Source organism: Botryllus schlosseri, chromosome 13 (assembly GCF_051294905.1).
Source record: "Botryllus schlosseri isolate E-star chromosome 13, Bs_hap1, whole genome shotgun sequence".
Lineage (NCBI taxonomy): Eukaryota > Metazoa > Chordata > Ascidiacea > Stolidobranchia > Styelidae > Botryllus > Botryllus schlosseri.
The window spans coordinates 6389417-6411114 of record NC_137248.1 but is presented as its reverse complement, the minus strand read 5'-3'; the positions used below and the strand labels follow the sequence as shown (position 1 = coordinate 6411114).

The window sequence follows — 21698 nt, the reverse complement described above, 5'->3', positions numbered from 1 at the left end:
GCGAAAAATTTCTATCATTCATGATTGAATCGGTCAATATGATCGGGAATCGCATATATATTGCTGTCAATTTTTTATCCTTTCTCTGCTCATGTATTCAGATTTACCGGTAAAGCGGAGTGAGGTGTCTTGGAAAATGTAGGGACCGTGAATAATAATTGAACATATTCGGGCGGACCCGTGGGTATAATGACTTCGTTACGTAATGACATTTCGTGGCCTGTCTGCTATGTCAAAAGATATTCAAATCGCCCATACGTACGAAACTAAAAGACGCACACGATTTCAAATTGGTATTTCTGCACTGGCAATTAATTTTTCTCTGAGAGATGGCATTTTTTTGTGGGGTTCGGATTGCCAGGACAGGAACATTTGGCGCCAGCCATTTAGGCGCCTATGGACAATAAAATATATATGTATATCGTATAGAATATATATATCGAAGTCGGTCAGCATAAAGGAAATCCTTTTCCGCCAAGGTTTTCTCGTTCTGGCACACTTCTCGGAGTCGCATGTTACATGGCCTGAAACTTCATATGTGTTGGTGCGTCATGGTGTGATAATGGCTGATGCCGAGATGCCCATTTCTATAACTCATGCGTATTATTTCTTGGAGGAAGGGTATCCAATAAGCAAGAAACATGTGACCACGAAATGGCGCACAGCGCGAATTTTTTTTGAAAAAGTTGCCTAAATTTCCAAAATTATACTCTATAATTAGTGTTAATTCACGAGAAAATTGTGGGCCCTCTTCGAGCCCCCATCCCAATTGGTGGTTTGGGTGTGGCAGTTACGGTCATGGACGCCAATGTAGCCATTTCAACGCGCCATCGCCCCCACATCGCCCCCTTCGTCCGTTTTCGCCCCCCTATCGCCCCCTTGGCTATTTTCGCCCCCCTGGACCGACAAATCGCCCCCTGGGGGCGATATCGCTCACGTTGGGAACCACTGGCCTAATCGCTTGTATCAAAATGCGAAATTCAGGTGTCAGAGAAAGCTGTGAGTACGTATGAAAAACAAACAGACAGATATCGATCTATGAGTCTTCAATATAGTGTATCCTAACGCGGATGCCACGCATATTAAGAGTGGGTATTATATGTGCAATGCATTTCTTTCTCATCTTTGAGTTCAGGGTCCGTGTTCAGGTGTAAGCCTAGGTCGTGTTTGCTAAATTTAGCCACTGAGAGATTTCATCGTGATCAAATCCTCCGAAAAAAACCGTTCCCTTCATGTCGCGTGGCGGCCAAGTATAGCAGACTTGCAATACTTGTGGCCCCGTGGGTGACAGGGTTATTACGAGAGGGTGATCTTGTTAAGCGTTTAAGGTTTATCTGGGCTACTCGTCGTCACACCTACAGCTTATTTTGCAAAAGTCAGCAGTAATAGTTGGTCGTGACCGTCCGTAGTTTGGTAATCGTCAACAGAGGCACGGGCTTGTTGCGGAATGACGATTGATGTAATGGCGACATACTAACATATAACAACTACAACAACCCCAAGTATTGCTTGCGCTCAAACATAGCTTTCAGCAGATACGTCATCCGTACACGTGTCTTGCGGAACATTCGTGACGGAATCGGACTTGAATCGCGCGGGGAATTCAACGAGAATCGACGTTTCTCTCAATCACAAGCAGACTGATTTCGTCATCAGCAACGCACGCGACCGTCTACGTTGTAATCCGTCCACCGACCACAAAAGCCTTTTCGCGCGTGGTGATTACGTGTTTGGCGCGTACACAGCTCAATGGCGAGACGTAACAGGGAATCATTTATTAATGTTCTACTCACGTCAATTTGCATAAAAGAAAGATATAGAATAAGAAACACACTTTAAATGTAAACTTGTATACTTATACTACAGTAAACTTAAGCAGTACAAGCGTGACCTACAAGTTACCGTATGCCTGGCATGAGTTTGACAATGTTCTGGTCTTCGTTATTCGAATTATCTGTGTTTCAGTGCCAAAGTCAAGGATGAAGAAGATACATGTTAAACTATGTATGTATAATAGGCATGATGATTTCATAGGGTTACCATATTTTGGAAGTGTGAAAAGAGGACACTTATTCAAATTTTTCATAGCTGCAAAGCTGGAGTGAAACCAGGGAAAATGGTAAATTTTTCGGACTTTGTGGTCGGTTGACTAAAAAAGGTCAATTGTCCGGCTCAGATCCCGAAATACAGTTTTATTTTAAGGAAAGGTCATTTTCTGGCTCGTGTCACGGAAATCACGTCGGAGCGTTGCTTGGCCGCTGATTTGCACGTACATTCAACCAAAATTCTCAAAAACGAGGACAAATTCCAAGGTTGTAACCAAGTCACAAAGCTCCGAGTCGCAAGTCAATCTTACTTTTATAGTTTTGACTCGAGTCAAGTCGAGTCATTTTCAATTCACCACCGAGTCAAGTCCGAGTCCAAGTCATCGAGCAGAGGTTCGAGTCCGAGTCATGGTATTATGACTCAAGTCAGAGTCCAAGTCATTATGCGGACTGCTCAGTTTCCAGTTAAAGTCTCGTTAAACCCACTTTTACAACTCTGTTCGGTGATATCGAATGGTTCGCATTCATAATATACTAATTTTCCCCACTTGTAACAGCTTCTGGTCGCATTTTCAAGTACCAGTACCAATAGACGAAATCCTAATAGGGTGGTTACTTTATTGCTCTTCGAAATTACAACGAAATGTCGGTCTTTGCCGTCTGAGTCTCGAGTCATATGACTTGGTTCGAGTCATGCGTAATGACTCGAGTCCAAGTCGAGTCAATACACAGATTGACTCGAGTCGAGTCGAGTCGTTTCCGTATTTTGAGAAAATGACTCTCGAGTCAAGTCGAGTCATCAGAAAATTGTGACTCGAGTCTGACTCGAGTCGAGTCATGACTCGAGTCATTACAACCCTGACAAATTCCCAAAAAAGAGTACATTTAGGCGTCCTCCGAGGACACTTTCAAAAATGTTTAAAAAAGAGGACAAAGAGGACGTATGGTAACCCTATGATTTCAACGAGTAACGTTGTTTGGAGCAGAAAAATACAGCGCATGTATAGTACGCATAACGTTTCGGTCACCCTGTCATGTTTTGCGAATTCAAACATTGCGGTGTCAGCTATACGGCAATTGATTTATGTTTGAAGCCTTAGTGGCGTCGTCTCATTTTACACTGCGGGACACTGATCACTTCAACGGATGAATTTCGCTGTTGATAAGAAATGAAATGAGACTAAGGAAAATGTGACATTTAACATAGCGCAATAATCATAGTCAAGGGTCCAACGTGCAATAGTAATAATATTAACTTTACCGAATGAAAATTATTCTCACCAATGATGTGACGGCACCACACAATTCTTACAACAAAAATATAAATTGACTCCGTGCCTTATGTGAGAGTTAGTATATATATATGTCTCTATATCGCTGCTGGGCTCCCGGCGTTTCTCACACTCTATACCAGGGGTGTTTTATATCGAGTAGGGCTGCATTCCAGTTGATAGTCGTGAATGAACCTCCTGTATGCCAAATATCCATGTTAATTTGGTTACTGCTGGTGACTTCGCATCGTGGACAGCCCTTGCGGTTTTCTGTGCCATCATTGTTTTCTTGTGAAATACTTTGCGCATGAAGATTCTTAATTTTAGAAGCAGAAAATCAACACAGGCTCACTACGCACCAACATCGCGAGTAAAGTTATGAAAAGTTATTGCGATTTGCTGCCCAGACTCGCGGAACGCGAATATTTTTTGAATTTCATGAATGAATTTCTTCGATAATATTGGCAGTTGCACATGTTACTAGCAAATATTTATCCTTCCTCAACCCACGTGATCAGATTTGCCGGTAGAGCTGCTGGAGAGGGTGTCGATGAATCATGGATCACTATTGTTGCACGTTGTTAATTCTTGACCTTTCATCAGGATTGTAGGTATAGTCAAGATATATATTGGAATCGCCCGAACGCACCAGTAAAAACTATCACTCGTGCGAAAAGTACACAATTCTGAATTGGCATTTCTTTGTGGATTGAATCATTTTAATCTGCGGCTCGCAAAATGTACGGTAGGCCGGCCCAGATTGCGAGGACAGTGCTCCCTGCTCTATACCGTTCTCAAATTCAAAAGCATCGTTACACATGACACCGCGCCTAGTCACTATTCGTGCTAATGATACACAGAAGTGTTTCTGGTTTCTCTCCGCACCATAATCACATATTTTATGGTAATATAGGCTACACGCGATTTAAACTCTTCATCGCATTGCCCTGTGTGTTGGATATTTTGTTCGACGTGTCTCTCATTGCAGAATGAGCTTTGAATCGACTAGAAACATGTCTGTTGTTGGTCGTTGAATTTGACGTGGATTCTTGCGAGAATCCAAGGCCTTCATCGTCCTCCTCCGTCGATTGGGACATCCTCTTCAATTCACCATGGCAGGTCTTAGATCTGAGATTGGGCTGATTTGAATTCTCTTCCGACGCTCTAGAGTCGCATGTCGCAGGTTTTCTGTCATCATCATGTTGGCCCTGATGAGAAACATTTTTAATATAGTTAATTATTTTGTTAGGGATTCGCAATGTTGCTGATTTAATATTCCCGTAAAATCCATCGCAGGAAAACGGTAAACTTTTGGGACATAGCAGTGTCATCTAGCGGATGGTACATTCACAATTATTGATAATGATATGATACGTCGAACTAGTTATATGATCGCGGGCACAAATGGAAATGACGCGTTTGAAGTTAGTGTATTTTGAAACAAGGATATGCGAATCAGTTTTGGGTGGTGAAATTTATGAAAAAATATACAACTTCCACGATAATTACGATGACATCAAGAGCAATAATACAAATGTCCTATTCCTATTTAAAGTATTTATATTATTACATTATGGGTTCATTTGCTCGTTGTGATTGTGGCCAAGATGGTCCACAATCGTCAAGTTTTCTGATGTTTTTGAGTGTCGGGTAGGGGCACGCCGATGTTGTTTGGTTTGCGATGCCGATGTCTGATGGAATTAACCATATCGAAAACGTAATTGGAAATAAAGGACCAGTATATTCATTTCATCTGACGTATTCATGGTGTTGTCATTTCTAGTGCAACTGAGTTAGAATATTTGATGACTTGAACAAGGACTCTGTGTCACAATTCAATTGCACCTTTCGTCGAGTCCGTAGTCAAGTCAAGTCATTTTAGGGTAGTGAGTCGATTCAAGTCAAATCATTCCAAAATATAGCCCGAGTCGTCCCAATACTACAAATGCAATCGTTTGTTCAGTCGTGCAATCTCGTGAGTTAAACTGTTGCGAATTTGCGATTATAGATGCAATTTTATTATGTACGCAATAATGACTAAAACATTAATAACAGCAACAACATGTTTGTTTTAAACATATGTGTTTTAAATTCATTATTATTTTAAACAGAATCCTTGTAATACTGCATTATGTAGACTATCTTTTGATCTCGTAATACCTAGAGAAGTCTTCGAGCCGGTAACTGATGTTACGTAATGGTTTAGTGCCGTAAAATCGTGTAGCGACTGATCATTCGATCCCGGAAGCAAATTTTGCATCAGCTGCCAATATAACTGACACCGTGTCAAACGACGGGCCCAGCTCCGTAGCACTATTTTCAAAACATCGCCCAGTCTCTGGGCGAGTGGATGCGGCCGGCCTGTGGAATTTCCCAATGGGAAAGATGTACAGGATGTGTTTGACGCCTCAACTAGAGAGAGCATTACGTATCGCTTTCATCTTCAAAACTGAATCGAAACCAACGGTATTTTACCACTGATGCGCATCAACATAAACGACTTCTTCATACGAATAATACAGTTGTTCATCTAATCTTCAAATCATTATTGACGTTAGCGCTTTCAATTTCAGATTTCGCAGATGCGATTAATTACAGCCGCATAATGAAATGAAATAAACCCTTGAGTAGATGACAGGTTCCATTTACTACAAGAAAATTAAATTATCGTTATCAGCTTTATAACTCCATCAAAGGGGATCTTGAATTGATGGTCGCGAATCCTTTGATGTGAGAGAAAAGGTAATAACGCATCCAAATACTACGGGAAAATGGAAGCAGCACCTATCCCTAATAATCGTATTTCTAATTCAATTATGAAATTTAGATCAGGAAAACTGTCCCATATATTTATCAATTATTATCATCCATTCAAGGTAAATATATGATGACATTCTTTTCCTGGTGATGGCGACTCCTTTTATCTGCGAGACCTGTGTTGGGCATGTAACAACTGCGGTGTTTGATATGAAAGGGAGTTTTGATGGGAAAACATCTATATATGGATTGCCATTATGAGATCCCAATGAAGTAAAATATTGACCTGGAATTTCATGGAGAATATTCGATAAACCATCACTGCTAAAATATATTTTCCGGCCGCAAATATTCAACAGACTGAAAATAATGGATATATCATTAAATAATAGCTGTTGAGCGGCTTTGACCAAGCTCTACTTGTTATAAACATTCCCTATATAAAGATATATAAGCATCATCTACTATATTTACATATTTCATAGAATATTTTTGCAGGAGAATTGTCGGTTATTGTCACACTATCGATTAAGATAAATTAAACAAACGGAGGAATATTCACGGATCACAAATGAAACAAATAATTGACATTTGAATTTTATAGAATTGTAGCTAGGCGCAAGAATTATACTATACCGTCTATAATTTCTGATAGGGATTTCTTACACTACATTTGGCTATATCTAAAGCCGAAATCATCACCTGCTTTTTCCATTTCATTCTTCTGTTTTGATACCAAGTCTTTACTTGAAGCTGAGTAAGTCCCAACCCTTCCGCCAGTTCCATTCTGTCTGGTGTTGACAAATACTTTTGCTGCTTGAACCGTCCCTCCAACGCCATAAGTTGCAGTTCACTAAAGACAGTCCGGCTTCTGCAATACAAGATATTAGCGTCCTGTCGGTGCTACATGCGTCGCGAATAAGGAGTTGGTACGTTAAAGCATGATAACATTTATCGTAATTCGTACCACAAATTGGTTTGCACCCACACTGGTATATACCGTACTTATCGTACGGTGCAAATAGCAGAAATCTCGTCGAAAACTCACGTGACTACTCACGTGCGCAGTATATCGTATGGTAATTGATTGCGGTAAATCCACATAGATTAAACTGCATGAAAGACAGCTCGGGAACATTTCCTCTCTCACGCTAATCATATATTCTCAGTGTGCTTGCTCTTCGTGTTGTTGAACCGGTGTCCATCTCTTCGTACCGACTTGTTTGTTTTTCCACACGTTTATTACTTCACACTAAGATTTGTAATCACCTACACGTGTCTTCATTATTATTTCACTTCAGCATTATACGCATCATTACGTTATCAAGTATACGAAGTTAACGATTTCAAGTATATTTCGACCGAACCATTTTCGCGACGATATCCGAGCCCGTAATCGACGATAAATAGACATAGTGATATTTTATCCTCTCCGTAAGAACATTTTCTATCGACAATCTGACCGCGCCGCTCAGCGATTAGCGTTATTTACTTGCTCGATTAACACGTCTGCTGAAGTTTGGGCAAAACGGCAACTACTTTTGCCCGTAAACGTATATCTTTAAGTATTCACATGCCGAAAACCATGACCGCCATCATTAAATGGGGTTAATAGAAAAAAAGTTTGCTACACATAAAATTGAAACAACAATCATATCAGGTGTGGGATTGCATTTAAAACATGTTTTTTATTTTTTATTTTTTTAAAGCCATGGCGTCACGAATATTCGATTGTGACGTCATAGTGGATTGACATTGACAATTGAAAATATAGGGTAGATATAGCTCTTTTGACGAAATATATGTACTATTGCTGTTGATCCGACTATTTTGAGGGTTTCAACCATCCCATATATATATATAAACGTCGGCTATATCGGGTCTTAATTGTTCGTGGGCTCATACAATATGTTTTTTGGAAAGTATTTACACAACTATGGCATAATTTTACAACTTGAAAAAACACATTTTTTAAAGGGCCATTATTTGAAACAAAGTCTTTTAAAATACCGTTTGTTTTACATGCAACCCTAATCAGGTGCATGTCCGGTCAGAGACGCAGTGCCTCTCCTGTCCTCATGAGAAGTTAAAGAAAATACTGTAAACGCTCAATTAATATTGGTATTTGGCTACTGACTTTCATGAATGACTCCTTCTGAACATTTTGGTTCAAAATAAATGAAGGAATCAGTTGTGGATATTTTAGATAGTAAACGTGACTGAATGGTATATACGCATGTCAGTATAGTATGTAAGGTGTATATTAATACAATTTACAACTGTGTATAAATGTTATTCGACGGCTCGACCTGTTGGTCTTGAAATAATTTATTGATTGTGGTTGCTGTGGTAAAGGATAAAAGATAAATTTAAACTATTGGAAGTTAAGCGCGTCGGATATCGACGGGAGATTAACCAGAAATGTAAGTCAAGGTCAATTATATTCGTGTGGTTGTTCTGACTTGACTTTACAGCGTCTCAAATGTATAATTTTGTGTCTGCGCCTGTATGGATATGCATGGGAGGCCTAATAAATCATTGAAACACGATTATTGTGTCAGCTATCATGTCATCATCTTTTTGTTACAATTATAAATGCCGACGCGTGACGTCCCACCGAAACTATATTTATTTAGACCAAATATGCGTATTATTGATAGTTTACAAACCACCCGCAAGTATATGCCATGAAATCCGACAAATCATTGAAACAGAAAACCACATATGATAGATGGGCTTCATTTGTACCTGTAATTCCTATGCCCGGCGCCGCTTCAACAATTGGTACGGTAACGCCGCGAAATTGCGGCATTGGTAAGCTATAAGCGGATGTATTACATGAATATGCACTGTAGTGTAACTCACGCCGATATTGAAGACCAACAAGTTTGATAGCTATAGTTAATATCAGTATACATCAACCAACCTCCTGCATTTTCGCGTGCCGTTTGGTCCCAATTCTGTATAATCCATGAATCTGCTTTTCAGGTATAGAGGAAGGTAATGGTTCACGGCAGTAGCCGCAAGAAACGGTGGTAACATGTAGTTTGCAGACATCGGATCTGGCGACGCTGTTACATATGAGTTCAATAATACCAATTAATAATTTTGGTAAAGACTCAAATATATCTACACATAAGATATTGTTAGCCACGGGGAATAGCTTTCAATAAAATTCAATTTATTGCTAACACTTTCATTATTTCAATACATCATCAGACTGCGATACAATGAAAGATAAGAAGGCGTCGAATCGACTTGGAGTATAGTCTTCAAAATTAAACACCCACCTGGCCTATAGGCGATGTAAAAAAGGAGGCATGTACACTGAATGAAAAGTAAAATAATATAATATAAAAGGAGAAGCGACAAAAAGATATGGAATCCAAAACCTGTCCAACTGATGGAGGCATACCTAGGCTCCCCACTCCCCATCTTGTGGCGACGATACTAACAAAACTGCGGGGCAACAGTGGTTTCTACTGGCTGTAAAAGTGTCATTTATGAATACTAAGATAGGCGAACAACAACAACAACAACCACAACATGAATTAGAAAATAGCATAGCATAGTCTCAAACGACGTGAATGGTGTGAAACCATCTTTGATCAACTTTCAAATTATGAGAAGAAAAATTATCTGTATCATAGGAATAGGTTTGCAGGTTTGAATGCAGTTTGCTCGGTGCATGAAAGTGGCCGATGAGCGAGTATCTTACACCAAACTTTAAAATGTTTCAGAGCCTGCTCTTATCGAAAGATCTAATGTTGTATTTCCACCATTATATATTAAACTGGATCTGATGAAAAAGTTTTTAAAGGCTCTGATCAAATAGGTGCATGCTCTAAATACATTCATGAAAGGTTTCCTAACTTGAGTTTATACAACAGAGAGTATATTTGTAGGACTTCAAATCAGAACACTCACTGATACCCCTTATTTCTTATTAGGATGGCGGATTCGGAAAATAATACATGATTCTCTTTCATTGAAGTTACATCTAAATTTCTTGGAAATACTAAGGATCCTGATTATTTGGAGGGTTTAGTTTAAGATAACAACACATCAGTTCCAATAAAGTAAGTTGAGAGCATTGTAGGATGTGTTTCGTATCATATACGGACCTAAACGGGCATAAGCGTCCTTATTATAGCCGTTTTTGAGTAAAATTTTTATTCAATTTTTGCGATAAATTGTGACGTGATGAGTGAATTCTGACGAAAAATTCGGAATCAGCATCGTCAAATTAGGTAAACTCAATTGAACGTTCCGAAAAAACAAAAACAAAAAAGTTGAAAAATGTTGACCAGTGTCGTATATTGCCCTTCGTATTTCGAATTGCGTTTAGCATTGTGAAATTCGTAGAATTGAAAATCTCCGATTGTATAACAAATCCATGATGTGTAACCTAAAGTTCGATAGAGTCATCAGATTGTCATTCCATGATTTCACACAACTATCAACGGATAACCATAGCGCAAGTAAATTATTTATTGGAGTATCGATACCATGCCCATGTCACATATCAATGGGGTATTACTGCATAAATTTAATAGATTGCGATTTACGATTACAGCAAAATCTCGCAGTATAGTCGATTACAATCACACGAAAAACCAATCTGTGCTGCTTCCTTGAACTTGAGCCTTCAACATACATTCGAAGACAACATAACAATTGGAATGAGACGGCATCATGGGAGAAGAAAAGTGTTTTGATGTCAATTGCTTTGTATGTCACAACACTTCCATTGCATAATTTTATCCCTGACCATCCGTACAACCCACCAATTTCGTTCTATAGTTACGACCCATCCTACTGTAATGATATAACAAATGACAGATTGAAATTTTGAATAAAGAAAATGGCGAATGATCAAATATGTCCCCTATTAAAGTGTGAGTAATGTACAATGTAACATTGGTATGCATGCCCAGACCCACAATCCAGATAATCCAGATATCGCGAGTTGCCGTTGCGAATTATCTAAAGAATAGTTTAGTAATAAATACCACCCACGTGGTTCTAATATTCTGATATTTAAATCAAAATTTGGAATCTTTAATGAGTTAAGGTAGGGTTACCATACGTCCTCTTTTAAGTGGATTTGTCCTCTTTTTTGACTTTTTCGAAAGTGTACTCGCAGGACGCCCTTTTGTCCTCTTTTTTTGAGATTTTGTCCTCTTTTTTGAAAATTTAGGTCATATTTGGAGCAAAATGCGAGTGACATGCCGTAAATTAGCACAGAAGTGACGCTCCGGCTGGCAATGTGGAGAGAAAAGCGGTATTTCGAGCTCTGAGCGAAAAGTTTACTTTTTTTTCATAGTCTACCGATCACAAAGTGGGAAAAATTCACCGATTTTGCAGAATTCTTTTCCGGTTTTGCAAGTCTCAAATTTCTGAAAAAGTGTCCTCTTTCTAGATTTCTAAAATTTGGTAACCCGAAGTTAAGGGGCATTTGTTCGGTTTGCATACTCCTCTAGCACCAACGTCAAACTGCGTATAACTGACAAGCATATACCCATGCAGACGTTAATTCGACTAATTGTGACCATCGAGCAATCGGTTAGATATGGAAAATAATATAATCGATTATGATTCGGGTGTTTTTTAAATTTATGAGTTTATGATCGATTGCATACTTGAAATACAGTAATCGTGACAAGCAGGGCGATTTTTTGACATGTCAAAAAAAGTCAAAATCAAGTCAAAATTGTAGCGTTAGGTCAAAAATGTCAAAATTGTTTACTAAGTTAAAACTTTTTTGCAACGTGCATTTCGTTTGTATCGTAGATTTTGCACTGTCGGTGAACTTAACATTTGACATTTTACATCTCGTAGCCTACTTTAGGCTTACCGTTGTAGACGGGCCGATTGTCTGCTCATTGTGAATCATAAACATTCAAATGAAACAAATAGGTTGACATGGTGTTATGCTCAACGTGCCTCAATATCCCAACTGAAGCAAAACTGCGTGTGCATTGCATGGTTCTTATATCAAGAATCGCATGATGAAAAATTGTGATGTAGACACCGTTGCCAGCATGAAGCAACACGGTGTGTCACCAGCAGTGGACGCACAACTTCAGTGTTGTCAGCCCACAACTGCTGATGTTGAACGCTCTTTCTCCATTCTTGGCAAGCTACTTAGTAAGGACAGACACTTTCTACCCGAGAATGTAGGAAAGTACCTTTCGTTGTACTACATTTTTTTCATCATTTCTACCATAATGCGTAATGTCACTACTGAAATTCTGCATAGGGCCAGATTCCGTTAAAATAAAGTTTTTGAGGCAAAAATGTTTTTTTTCTTCATCCCAAACTACTTCGTATCAGGATAGTTTCAGTACGTTCAAACAAGAAATGAAGATAAGTAGTAAAATTCTAAAATTATGTGGAAAAACCCCTAATTTGCATACGTTAGGTCAAATCTGGTCAAAATTTTGATTTTTAGGGTAAAAAATGTCAACATTTTGATTTTTTCGGTCAAAATCTTCCGTTTTTCAGGTCAGAAAAAAAATCGCCCTAGTTATGACCGATTGCGATCACAATCACGGTTACCCTATGCCTATTACATATCTCCATGCAATGCAAATATACAGTAATGGTTATAGAAGTATAGAAAAATCAGAATCTACAATTCCTACTGATGAACCGAATTAACGGGCTTAAAGCGACAAAGAACAATAATTGTCCCACCTCTTGAAAGATATCTTGATGTCATGAAGTTATAGGAATTTTTAAGATAAGGATTGGTATTCTCGATATAACTGGGTATTCGGAAAGCGGACGAATCCGGCGTAGTCGTGGCCATAACCGATCTTAGACTGTTTCTCAAAAATAAATCGGCACTGGAACAAGGACCGGGAATCATGAATGGATTGGGTATCCGACGTGATTTCGAAACCTGCAAATGAATACAACTGATGAAAAATTGTAGTATTGCTCGTTTAGAATTCTAAATTAGATGAATATGACCACAGTCGAATTGACGCCTTCGTAATAGCCTAGCCTACTAATATGTATTTAATGTTGAGCATTAGAAGGGAAAGGAAAATGGTAATACATATGATATGATATTTATATGCTTACTTCTTCATTATCAAAAAGTCTCTCTTGAGATTGACCCCGCAAAATATCGTTGATCATGAACGAGGTGCTCTTCACATACGCGTGAGATCTATGATCCATCTTGAATTATATTTTACCTCCTTAGAAATCTCAAGTAACACAAAAATTAATCTGGCGACTCTCGTCTGCCCATTGAGCATCAACACTTTCACATTAATATATTTATATATATGTAATATTATGATGTATAATCTACTTTCTGATTTCGCACTGATTGAGACCAAGCTCTTATAGAATCCCACACGCTCGATTCGCGAAATCGTCCTACATTTGATGCGGCGATTTGCCAACAAATCTTTATATTCGAACAGATAGCCTCGATAATAAAATGGAGAGTGCCCCTTCCCATCATACATTTTAGAATCTACGCAGATCTTAATGTGTCGGTAAGCTATATTGAGCCAATATTTACAGGACTTCTATCCGGCATGGCATAACATCGCTCAATCAATAGAAGAAGTCGCGCCGAAGGCACACCTGTCCCAATCAAGAAGGCTTCAAAGTGGCGACATCATGCGTAACGTATACCATGTGAAGATGTTGCTGAAAGCGAAACCGCCCAATTTAAAGCGGGGACTAGGTTATTGTAACATCAAACTGACCGTGACCAAATAACGAGAAGTCCCGTTGTGAAGATCCGAAAGCAATAATGGCACTGCAAAAAGCCGAGTACACCTGTCAAACACGACACTATCGAGGATTTATTTTTTCGACTAAACGCTTTTTATCGCGATTTCGACAAGAGGGTCAACGAAGTCACGTCGTTCGTGCGCGTGTCCAATCTCTGTTTAACCTGACTTCGTTTTATTGATTACACGGTGTGGTTTTGAAAAACGTGGCATCAAGACAACAACGCTCGCAGAGTTACGCCATGTAATAAAACCGTCTGTTAATGATGTGTGTAGTTTGCCTTGAACTGAGTTCTGTGGGTGCATGATACGCTCGCAATGACAATAACAATTATGCATAACCCTGAGGATTTAATCAGAAAAGGCAATGGCCATGAGTTCTGCCACTGGCCAACATTTAATGGACAATCTGTTCGTGCGAAAATTATTGAGACGACATATTTCTGGTCGTTGGGAGAGGTTCTATCATTCATCTTTCCGTCATGTGCCTTGGCGTCGACCTTTATCAAAATCCGAGAACCTAGTTTGCGACAACTGAAGGACTACGATGTATAGTCTAAAAATAGTACATTGAGCCATCTGTTGGCCTTGATTATTCGAGTGTTTATGCGTTTGACGTCATAATTGGTAATACTCATGTTGATTTTGAATTCTCCACTTGACGATTACCCCTGACGAGCGCCAGTCGAAAATATCCGGTTTCATTTCAATATAATTATATTATTCAGTTGATAAATTATGTGTGGGAAACGGATATTATATTTTTCGTGCAGCTAGCAAAGTCGGATAAAATTAGGACAACAAAGTGAAATATATTCATTTGATGCATTTTGAATGGACAAAATATTTCATCTCCCATGTATTGAAAGGGTCATTTCCATTAAAATTGACGAATACGGCTTGCATAATTATGAAGGAATAACGATCGAACGCAAAACAAAGATCCAATAGTTTTGTTCAATTATAATTATTCGTGCCGTTTGGAAAACTTTTTTCGCCCAATCTCAGTCATAAGTAAATCGTCGCCCAATATGGTATCCGGTCAATACCGAGTATGATATTACCGAGAATGCTATTACCGAGAAGGACAATACCGAAAATGCACATTACCGAGAATGGAAAATATCGAGAATGGACATTACCGAAAATGGACACCACCGAGAATGGACATTACCGAGATTGCAATATATGCAATGTAGGCATGTTATGCATATGAACAGGTCGTGTGTGTGTGTGTGTGTGTGTGCATCACGGCGTTGCCACATTCGGTATCGATTCTCAGGTTCAAATTTCTTGACAACGTCCGTTACATTAAGCTAGATTCTTGGCATTGGCCATTCTCGGTAATGTCCATTCTCGGTAATGTCTGTTCTCGGTAATGTCCATTCTCGGTAATTTCCGTTCTCGTTAATGTCCATTCTCGGTAATAGCATTCTCGGTAATGTCCATCTCGGTAATAGCATTCTCGGTAATAGTATGGAACCGCCCAATATTCCGGAGAACTGTGAAAACGTATACGCTCATTCTATGATCTCTCTATCCTTGTGCTGGGATACCAAATTGGTCCTAAGGCACACAGTAATGAAGGATTCAAGTAGCCATAGCTTTCCCTTTCGATTGAGCGTGATAAAAGAGAAGTTACGGCACTACTTCACTTCTGCAATATGATATATCCGCATGGTGGCGCTAAGTTACATACAAACTTTTAAATAACACAAGCGCTTTTCGCAAACACAAATGCGGTGGCCGCAATGGCCGCGTGTCTTCTTGGAATATAGCGAATTTCATAATCCGCATCAAAGTGAATAAGCAATTATTCGCAGATTACGCAGCAACGAGTACCGATGCTGTCGCCTTGGATGCTCTTGCACATATGTTAAATTCCTCATTGCTTGTTGTTGCAGTAAAAAAAAACATTTCAGCGAAACGTAATTTTATCAAGGCCAGAATAACGAAATTTCGGACCGGTGGAAAATAAAAAATTTCACGGCCATTCACAAATTACGGTTGCAAGATAACACACACTCAACTGTGTAAGGGACGATTTGATCTTCGGTGAGGAGGATTTCAAGGCGGAAATCAACATTCAATTCAGCACAACTAGCAATGAGAAAAGTACGATGAAAATCATATTTTGAGCAGTGGATCAAAAAATGTTCAGTGGTTTCCGTGTTGTTGCAGTTATATTTCATTGAAATGGTTCTGTACGGGAATTAAATTAACGCTGGAAGAAGTCGTTCGCCAAAACGTCATGCTACCTCATAGGCGGGTCACTGGGAAAACGCGAAAGCACCGAAGCTTCTCCACACTCGAATGGATAGCAGAGTTATTTATTGTCGCGATACAATTTTCCGCGCAATTATTTGCCGTTTACCCCTCGATAACTGCTAAAGTAGCATACCGTTATGCAAAACTTCGGCATTATTTCCTTCGATACGGAAGAAGAATGAGCTATATTTATGATGCTGGTTTTTGAGCCAATATATCTATGTGTTCAGTTGTGATGAAAGTACGACAGATCGTCTTCTTATATCTTTTCACTGGATCAAGCAGTGCACAAGCGACAAACAAAACAGTACATTGTGGCTTTGTTTTTGTGGTTCCAGTTGAACAACTTTCGACAATTGTTTTTGATTGAGATAATTATGTTGATATATAGCCTGGCGCATGCCACCGAAAGATCTTGTCTGCAAAAAGACTAGACCCTTCCCAAGATGATGACTATCCACCATGTGAGATTCTCTCCATTAGCAAAACAAATGTGTCAGAAAACTCATCTGAAGACGGTATCTGGACCTCTATTTTATTTGTATAACAATAGCCCATAGAGCTACGTTGTACATATGTCATTAACGTAAGTTTTACCAAACACGCAGACTGTGCGAGTAGTTATGACTGATGTGAGCACTTAACGTAATCACTTCCTGACATGCATGATTGACTGCGACACGGAGAGAAAATTATGTTATAGTTTCTTAGAATCGGGGCGACGGAGGTATACGGTATTCGCGCTATATATAGCGCAGCATCTGGTCTATCAGTAATTAAGATAACATCGAAGTATGTTGCGATGTTAAAACCGACACAAGAATGCCTCACCGCCGTTATCAAGCAATATCATCATATAAGTAACAGATTTTCATGTCTGACAGCAGCATCCGAAAATAATATTGTGGAGGCAATGACGTGAGGTCGTCCAGGCAAGTTTTGTTCACCCGCTTAAAATCTGAACTTCCCGAATCACAATGCGGCGTTTCAGTTTGAAATTGCCATTATGGAGGTTAGAGCTTGATCAATATGCGCCGCGCACGAATGTTACGCGGGGAAGTTGATGGAGATGAGTAATGATCCATTTTAAACTCCGCTGACGGTTGTATATATAGCCGTTATGATCTCATAGGTTTTGTTTGAAGATATGGGTTATGTTATTCCTTCATCATGATGACACCGAAATAATTTTCTTTCGGACATCGAAAAACAATCGGAAAGCAAAACTGTCTGTCAGATTCGAAATTATAGTATAACTCCTCGCCGGCGCTAGACCGCAATTACTATTATCATCATATTTTGTTACCCAATCGTCAGCATAGGGGTTTTCGTGGACGTATTGCGTGTGATTTAATTAATCAATCACCCTTGACTGTTTCTTCAAGCTCACAAGTGCCCTAAGACACATTTATTTTCCGATGTGCATATCTCTTATTTTAATTTTACCTTGTCCATATATCCTCTCTAATCTATCGAAGTGTGAAGGTAGAGTATGATTCGATTACACTTGCGCCCAAGGCGAGTTGACGGAAATGTCTGATCACGCGATCGTGTATTGCAATTTTACGTTCAATATATATTAATATCGAGCAGCAACTCCACGTTATATAGAAGAACACCTGACCATCTACATTTTTAGGTTCAGACTGTGTCGATAACTTGAGAAGAAAATATCATTGACAGAATTGGAGAAAACTCGTATTGTTTACGGAATGCTAATATCCGTTTCTCCTCCAATCATCGTTAATTCCCTCGATTTTCCATTTCCTATATTTGTGTGCCAACCCAGTTTTGTACGCGCAAAAACAGAATCTCTCAGGCGCTTAATGATACTCGAAGGCCATTGATCAAAAATATGCCACAGGGAAAGAGGAATCGTGCTCAGATTTGCCAAATTATTTTTACTGCGGCGGTAATCTGTCGCAAGTATATGATGCGGTCTCAAATCTGATTGCCTTGCAAGACCCACACGAACAATAACGAAATCTAAATTGAACTCAAATACGTGTAATGTGTATAGCAGGTACAGTACAGAATGTCTCGAACTATCTTGGATTACGGAAATTGGCGATTAAAATTTATCAATCGACACTTTCGAATGTTAGTGTACCGACGTAGCATAAAAGAAATGAGTCACGTCAGAATTCGAAAATGTCCCTATTTTGAACATACCCCTACAACACGCTGAACTACCGCGTGACAGTGTAATTTCTAGACGATTCTCGATAAAAAACACTTTTGCGGTCGCAGCAGATACTAAAAAACACGACAATAACGCGTTTTTCTTAAGTAAAAGCAAGGACTTATGTGTCTTTTTAGCCGTTCAAAGTAATCGAGCTAATGGAGTATTTATTGTTCATTAGATGACTATCCTGTATCAGAATACCGCGATAACGAAACGTCAACACTGTTGTCCAACTATATTTGTTTACAGGGACGGAGTATCAAAGTCGTATTTCGCAGAAGCACAACAGACACAGACAGATTTTGATTACGATCGTATATATTTCATGAGATGTGCAAGGCTCGCAGCAGTTTTGACTACATACTTTTATATATATTATATTTCAGCGCAATGAACGGACAAATGTAAATAAATGCATAGAAAAATTACCGATAAAATCACTGGTGAATTTTTAAAAATTCTCCTGTCGATCGCTTCGGAGAAGCTGACGGGCTGCGTTTCCCGGAATTGTGATGCGATGCAATATTATAAGCATGCAATAAATATTTAGAAAATCATGAATATAAACACTGAAGATGGACGCATAATTGAGGGACACGAAATAATTCTTTATTTCTCAAACTCCTCTTTGTTTCTGTTCTGTTGAATTCTTTCGGGCCAGTGGCATTTAGTTGATACCAAAGCGTCTCAGTTGCAGGAACCATTTCCTTCAGGTTCGTGATTCATTGGATTCGTGTAAGAGCTGTATTCTTCCCGAGATAACTTCAACTGCTCCTGATTCGTGTTTTCTTCCTCTATGGAAATGCAGACCGGGATCGCATGGCTTTTTACAGTCGGTTTCTGCCCAACGACACTCAATCCTTCGATGGATAACTTTTTCATTCTGTTGCTTTGTGTGTGGTCGATTGTATCTTTACGGTTTCCCCGATTCTTTCTGTATGAAAATGAAACATTGGTGAGTGGCTTCAGGATACATTTAAGTCCGCCTCGAACAACTTACCTCCACAAAAAGAACGCAACTGCAAGTAGCACAATAACACATACTCCAACTGTGATACCCATCGTTAATCCAGCTGGCATACCTTCAGCGTCTCGTTTTAACCCGACATCAAAGTCAAAAGCGAGTTCGGTCTCTTGACAACGACGACCAGAATAACCGGTTGGGCACCTTGATGAATCCAATATTGATTTACCCCGTCGATATTCTGGATATAGGTAATAGGTATACTTACAAGCATTGCACTGCAGTTGTGTGACCTGTTTTCCGGCATTTACCTCCGTGAAAGCAAAACCCACAATCGTATGCGTCAAAAAGCCGAGTGCCGTTTGCTGCTTTGTTTGGTGCGAAATCTCCCATTTTGTAGATTAAATTGCAATATTATGTAAATCAACCTGTTGCAAACATCAAAATATTAATGCAAATCTCTTAACATACAGTTAACTACTATATAATACTCTGTACTCCGTCTGAAATTCCACCATATCACAATTGACAAAGGTAACTATCTAACAATGTCCGTGTTTGGTTGCGACAATCCAAGATGACAGTTGGGGTAAAGTGCGAGAACAATATCGCGTTGTGGGCTTTTAAGCGGCCATTCACCCGCTATTACGCTGTAGCCGTTATTAGCAGCCTATTCATAGACAAAAAAATAAATAATCCGCGATGACTGTCGGTGATAAGGAAAAAATTGCGAGGACCCTCGGTTCGGGGTAGGGGAACGGCATACGAAAACGCAGCGTATAATTTATTGTCGGATAAATCGCAGAAAGGCGTGTTACATCGATAGCGATTATTTGAAATGCGGTGAAATAATTTTCAATCATATGCGCATCAAATTACCAAGTGCTATTAAATAAAATTCCTGAAATTGACCAATTTTAGAATGAAGCGTATTTCGGGAGAGACATCATTATGCGAATTCTTTTCGGCGTATATATATATTTCTAATCAATGTAGCCAACACGTGGAACATTAGTTTCTGTAAATTTTCTCCTCCGAAATATCACATTCTCCTGCACCGGAATTCTTAGTGGTTTCTAAATTTCTAAACACGCAGCGTTGAGATCCAGAGATACGAAGATAGCTGCAACTGACGGGATTTGTCTGAACGCTCGTGAAACGATTGACTTGAAAATGTCCTATAAGCTTCTTTATTTCGTCTCATCGGCTGCAATACACTCAACACAATTGGATCTAGCCTCCGGCAGACAGGTATATAAAGCCAATTCTCGTGCACGGTCACTTTTGATCTCGTAAGCTATCTTTGAATGGGATTGATAAGAGACGCACTGTAATAATTCTATTTTTACTGAAGTGCCGTTAACTTATTGCTGTCAAACGTAAAGTCACTTGATCGGTATAGCAATGTCATGCTTGTATACAATCCATTGTGCTTTGAATGGAGCAGAATCGGATCGCAATGGAGTTGAAAAAATTTGATCGTATAGGTTGTGAGAAACGTGCACCGCTTGATATATCCCGCCAAGGCATGTGGCGAGAAAAATGCGTCGCTAAGACCCTACACGTTGCTGGTTGCACCACATTAAACAATTATAAGAGGCTAAAAATTCACTAACATTGTTATTGTCACGCTTCGAATTGCACCATCACATGCTTATTTAAGTTGTATTCAGACGGATTCTTATCTAAATCCCGTGATGAGACCGGAAATAAAGCCTATATCCAATTTCAGTAAATGCCCCATTCTCATAGTTCGCGATAGTTCAAGTACCATTCTATTTAACGTGCATCGCCTAACAATTCGCACTTGTTAGACAAATGTGCAAGCTGCATTGTTCATTGTGTTACCGAAAAACCCACTCGATCCCTTCCTAACTAAACAGCATAACCAACACTAGTCTCAAATAAACAGCAGGTAATATGCGTATACGCAATCGCTGTAATGACGCTCAACAAAAATAAATTCAACCCTCTTTCACCGATAGTTATAGCCTATTCACATGCAAGCCTGAAAATGAGTGTAATGACTCAGATCGACCCTTTATACGTGATCAAGCCGTGATCGTAATCATTGCGGGCCGAAATTATACAGAGGCATTCAGTAATTGCCGTAATTGACGAAAAATATTGGAAAGCGTCCGCCCCTGTATGTTTGCTCTCTCTGTATTCTTTCGTCATAAAAATCTGCATTTATAGTGTAGCGGGCGCGCAGTCTACGCGGACATTCTCCCGCTGCGTAAATCACCATGAAAACACGAAAACGAAATTTATTCGCATATCGCACACGAAATTACGAGATCGAGTTCGAACGGAATGCGTCATCACAAGTACAATTTGTCAATGTGGTCAGATTAGTTCATCGCAGACCGTAATTTATCATAGCTCGGTAGAGCGTGCCTGATGAGAGAAGCGAATTCCTTATGCGATTTGAAGTTGATACCGGGAGCT

At 39.3% G+C, this 21698-nt stretch overlaps 2 protein-coding genes across 2 annotated transcripts; both read right to left on the bottom strand.

The window, feature by feature from the left end:
- Positions 1 to 1760: 1760 nt before the first annotated feature.
- LOC145454398 (uncharacterized) lies at positions 1761 to 13361 on the bottom strand. The gene is made up of 5 exons (XM_080332390.1): positions 13166 to 13361; positions 12773 to 12980; positions 9000 to 9144; positions 6776 to 6944; positions 1761 to 4524 (listed from the first exon to the last, which is right to left on the bottom strand). Exons 1-5 carry the CDS (start codon positions 13262 to 13264, stop codon positions 4231 to 4233), a joined length of 915 nt encoding a protein of 304 aa, XP_080188516.1. The 5' UTR covers positions 13265 to 13361; the 3' UTR covers positions 1761 to 4230.
- Positions 13362 to 18502: 5141 nt separating this feature from the next.
- LOC145454432 (uncharacterized) lies at positions 18503 to 21377 on the bottom strand. Its single transcript, XM_080332427.1, has 3 exons — positions 19519 to 21377; positions 19287 to 19454; positions 18503 to 19220 (listed from the first exon to the last, which is right to left on the bottom strand). Exons 1-3 carry the CDS (start codon positions 19641 to 19643, stop codon positions 18974 to 18976), a joined length of 540 nt encoding a protein of 179 aa, XP_080188553.1. The 5' UTR covers positions 19644 to 21377; the 3' UTR covers positions 18503 to 18973.
- Positions 21378 to 21698: the final 321 nt, after the last annotated feature.

What these genes read in the sequence shown, in the direction of transcription:
- LOC145454432 (XM_080332427.1), bottom strand. Translation starts at nt 19,643, where the DNA reads ATGGGAGATTTCGCACCAAACAAAGCAGCAAACGGCACTCGGCTTTTT. An exon ending in ACAACTGCAGTGCAATGCTT is followed by an intron (nt 19,455 to 19,518) that starts GTAAGTATACCT and finishes GGATTCATCAAG; the next exon opens with GTGCCCAACCGGTTATTCTG. An exon ending in GTTGCGTTCTTTTTGTGGAG is followed by an intron (nt 19,221 to 19,286) that starts GTAAGTTGTTCG and finishes ATTTTCATACAG; the next exon opens with AAAGAATCGGGGAAACCGTA.
- LOC145454398 (XM_080332390.1), bottom strand. Translation starts at nt 13,264, where the DNA reads ATGGATCATAGATCTCACGCGTATGTGAAGAGCACCTCGTTCATGATC. An exon ending in ATCAAGATATCTTTCAAGAG is followed by an intron (nt 9,145 to 12,772) that starts GTGGGACAATTA and finishes CATATGTAACAG; the next exon opens with CGTCGCCAGATCCGATGTCT. An exon ending in GAATGAAATGGAAAAAGCAG is followed by an intron (nt 4,525 to 6,775) that starts GTGATGATTTCG and finishes GTTTCTCATCAG; the next exon opens with GGCCAACATGATGATGACAG.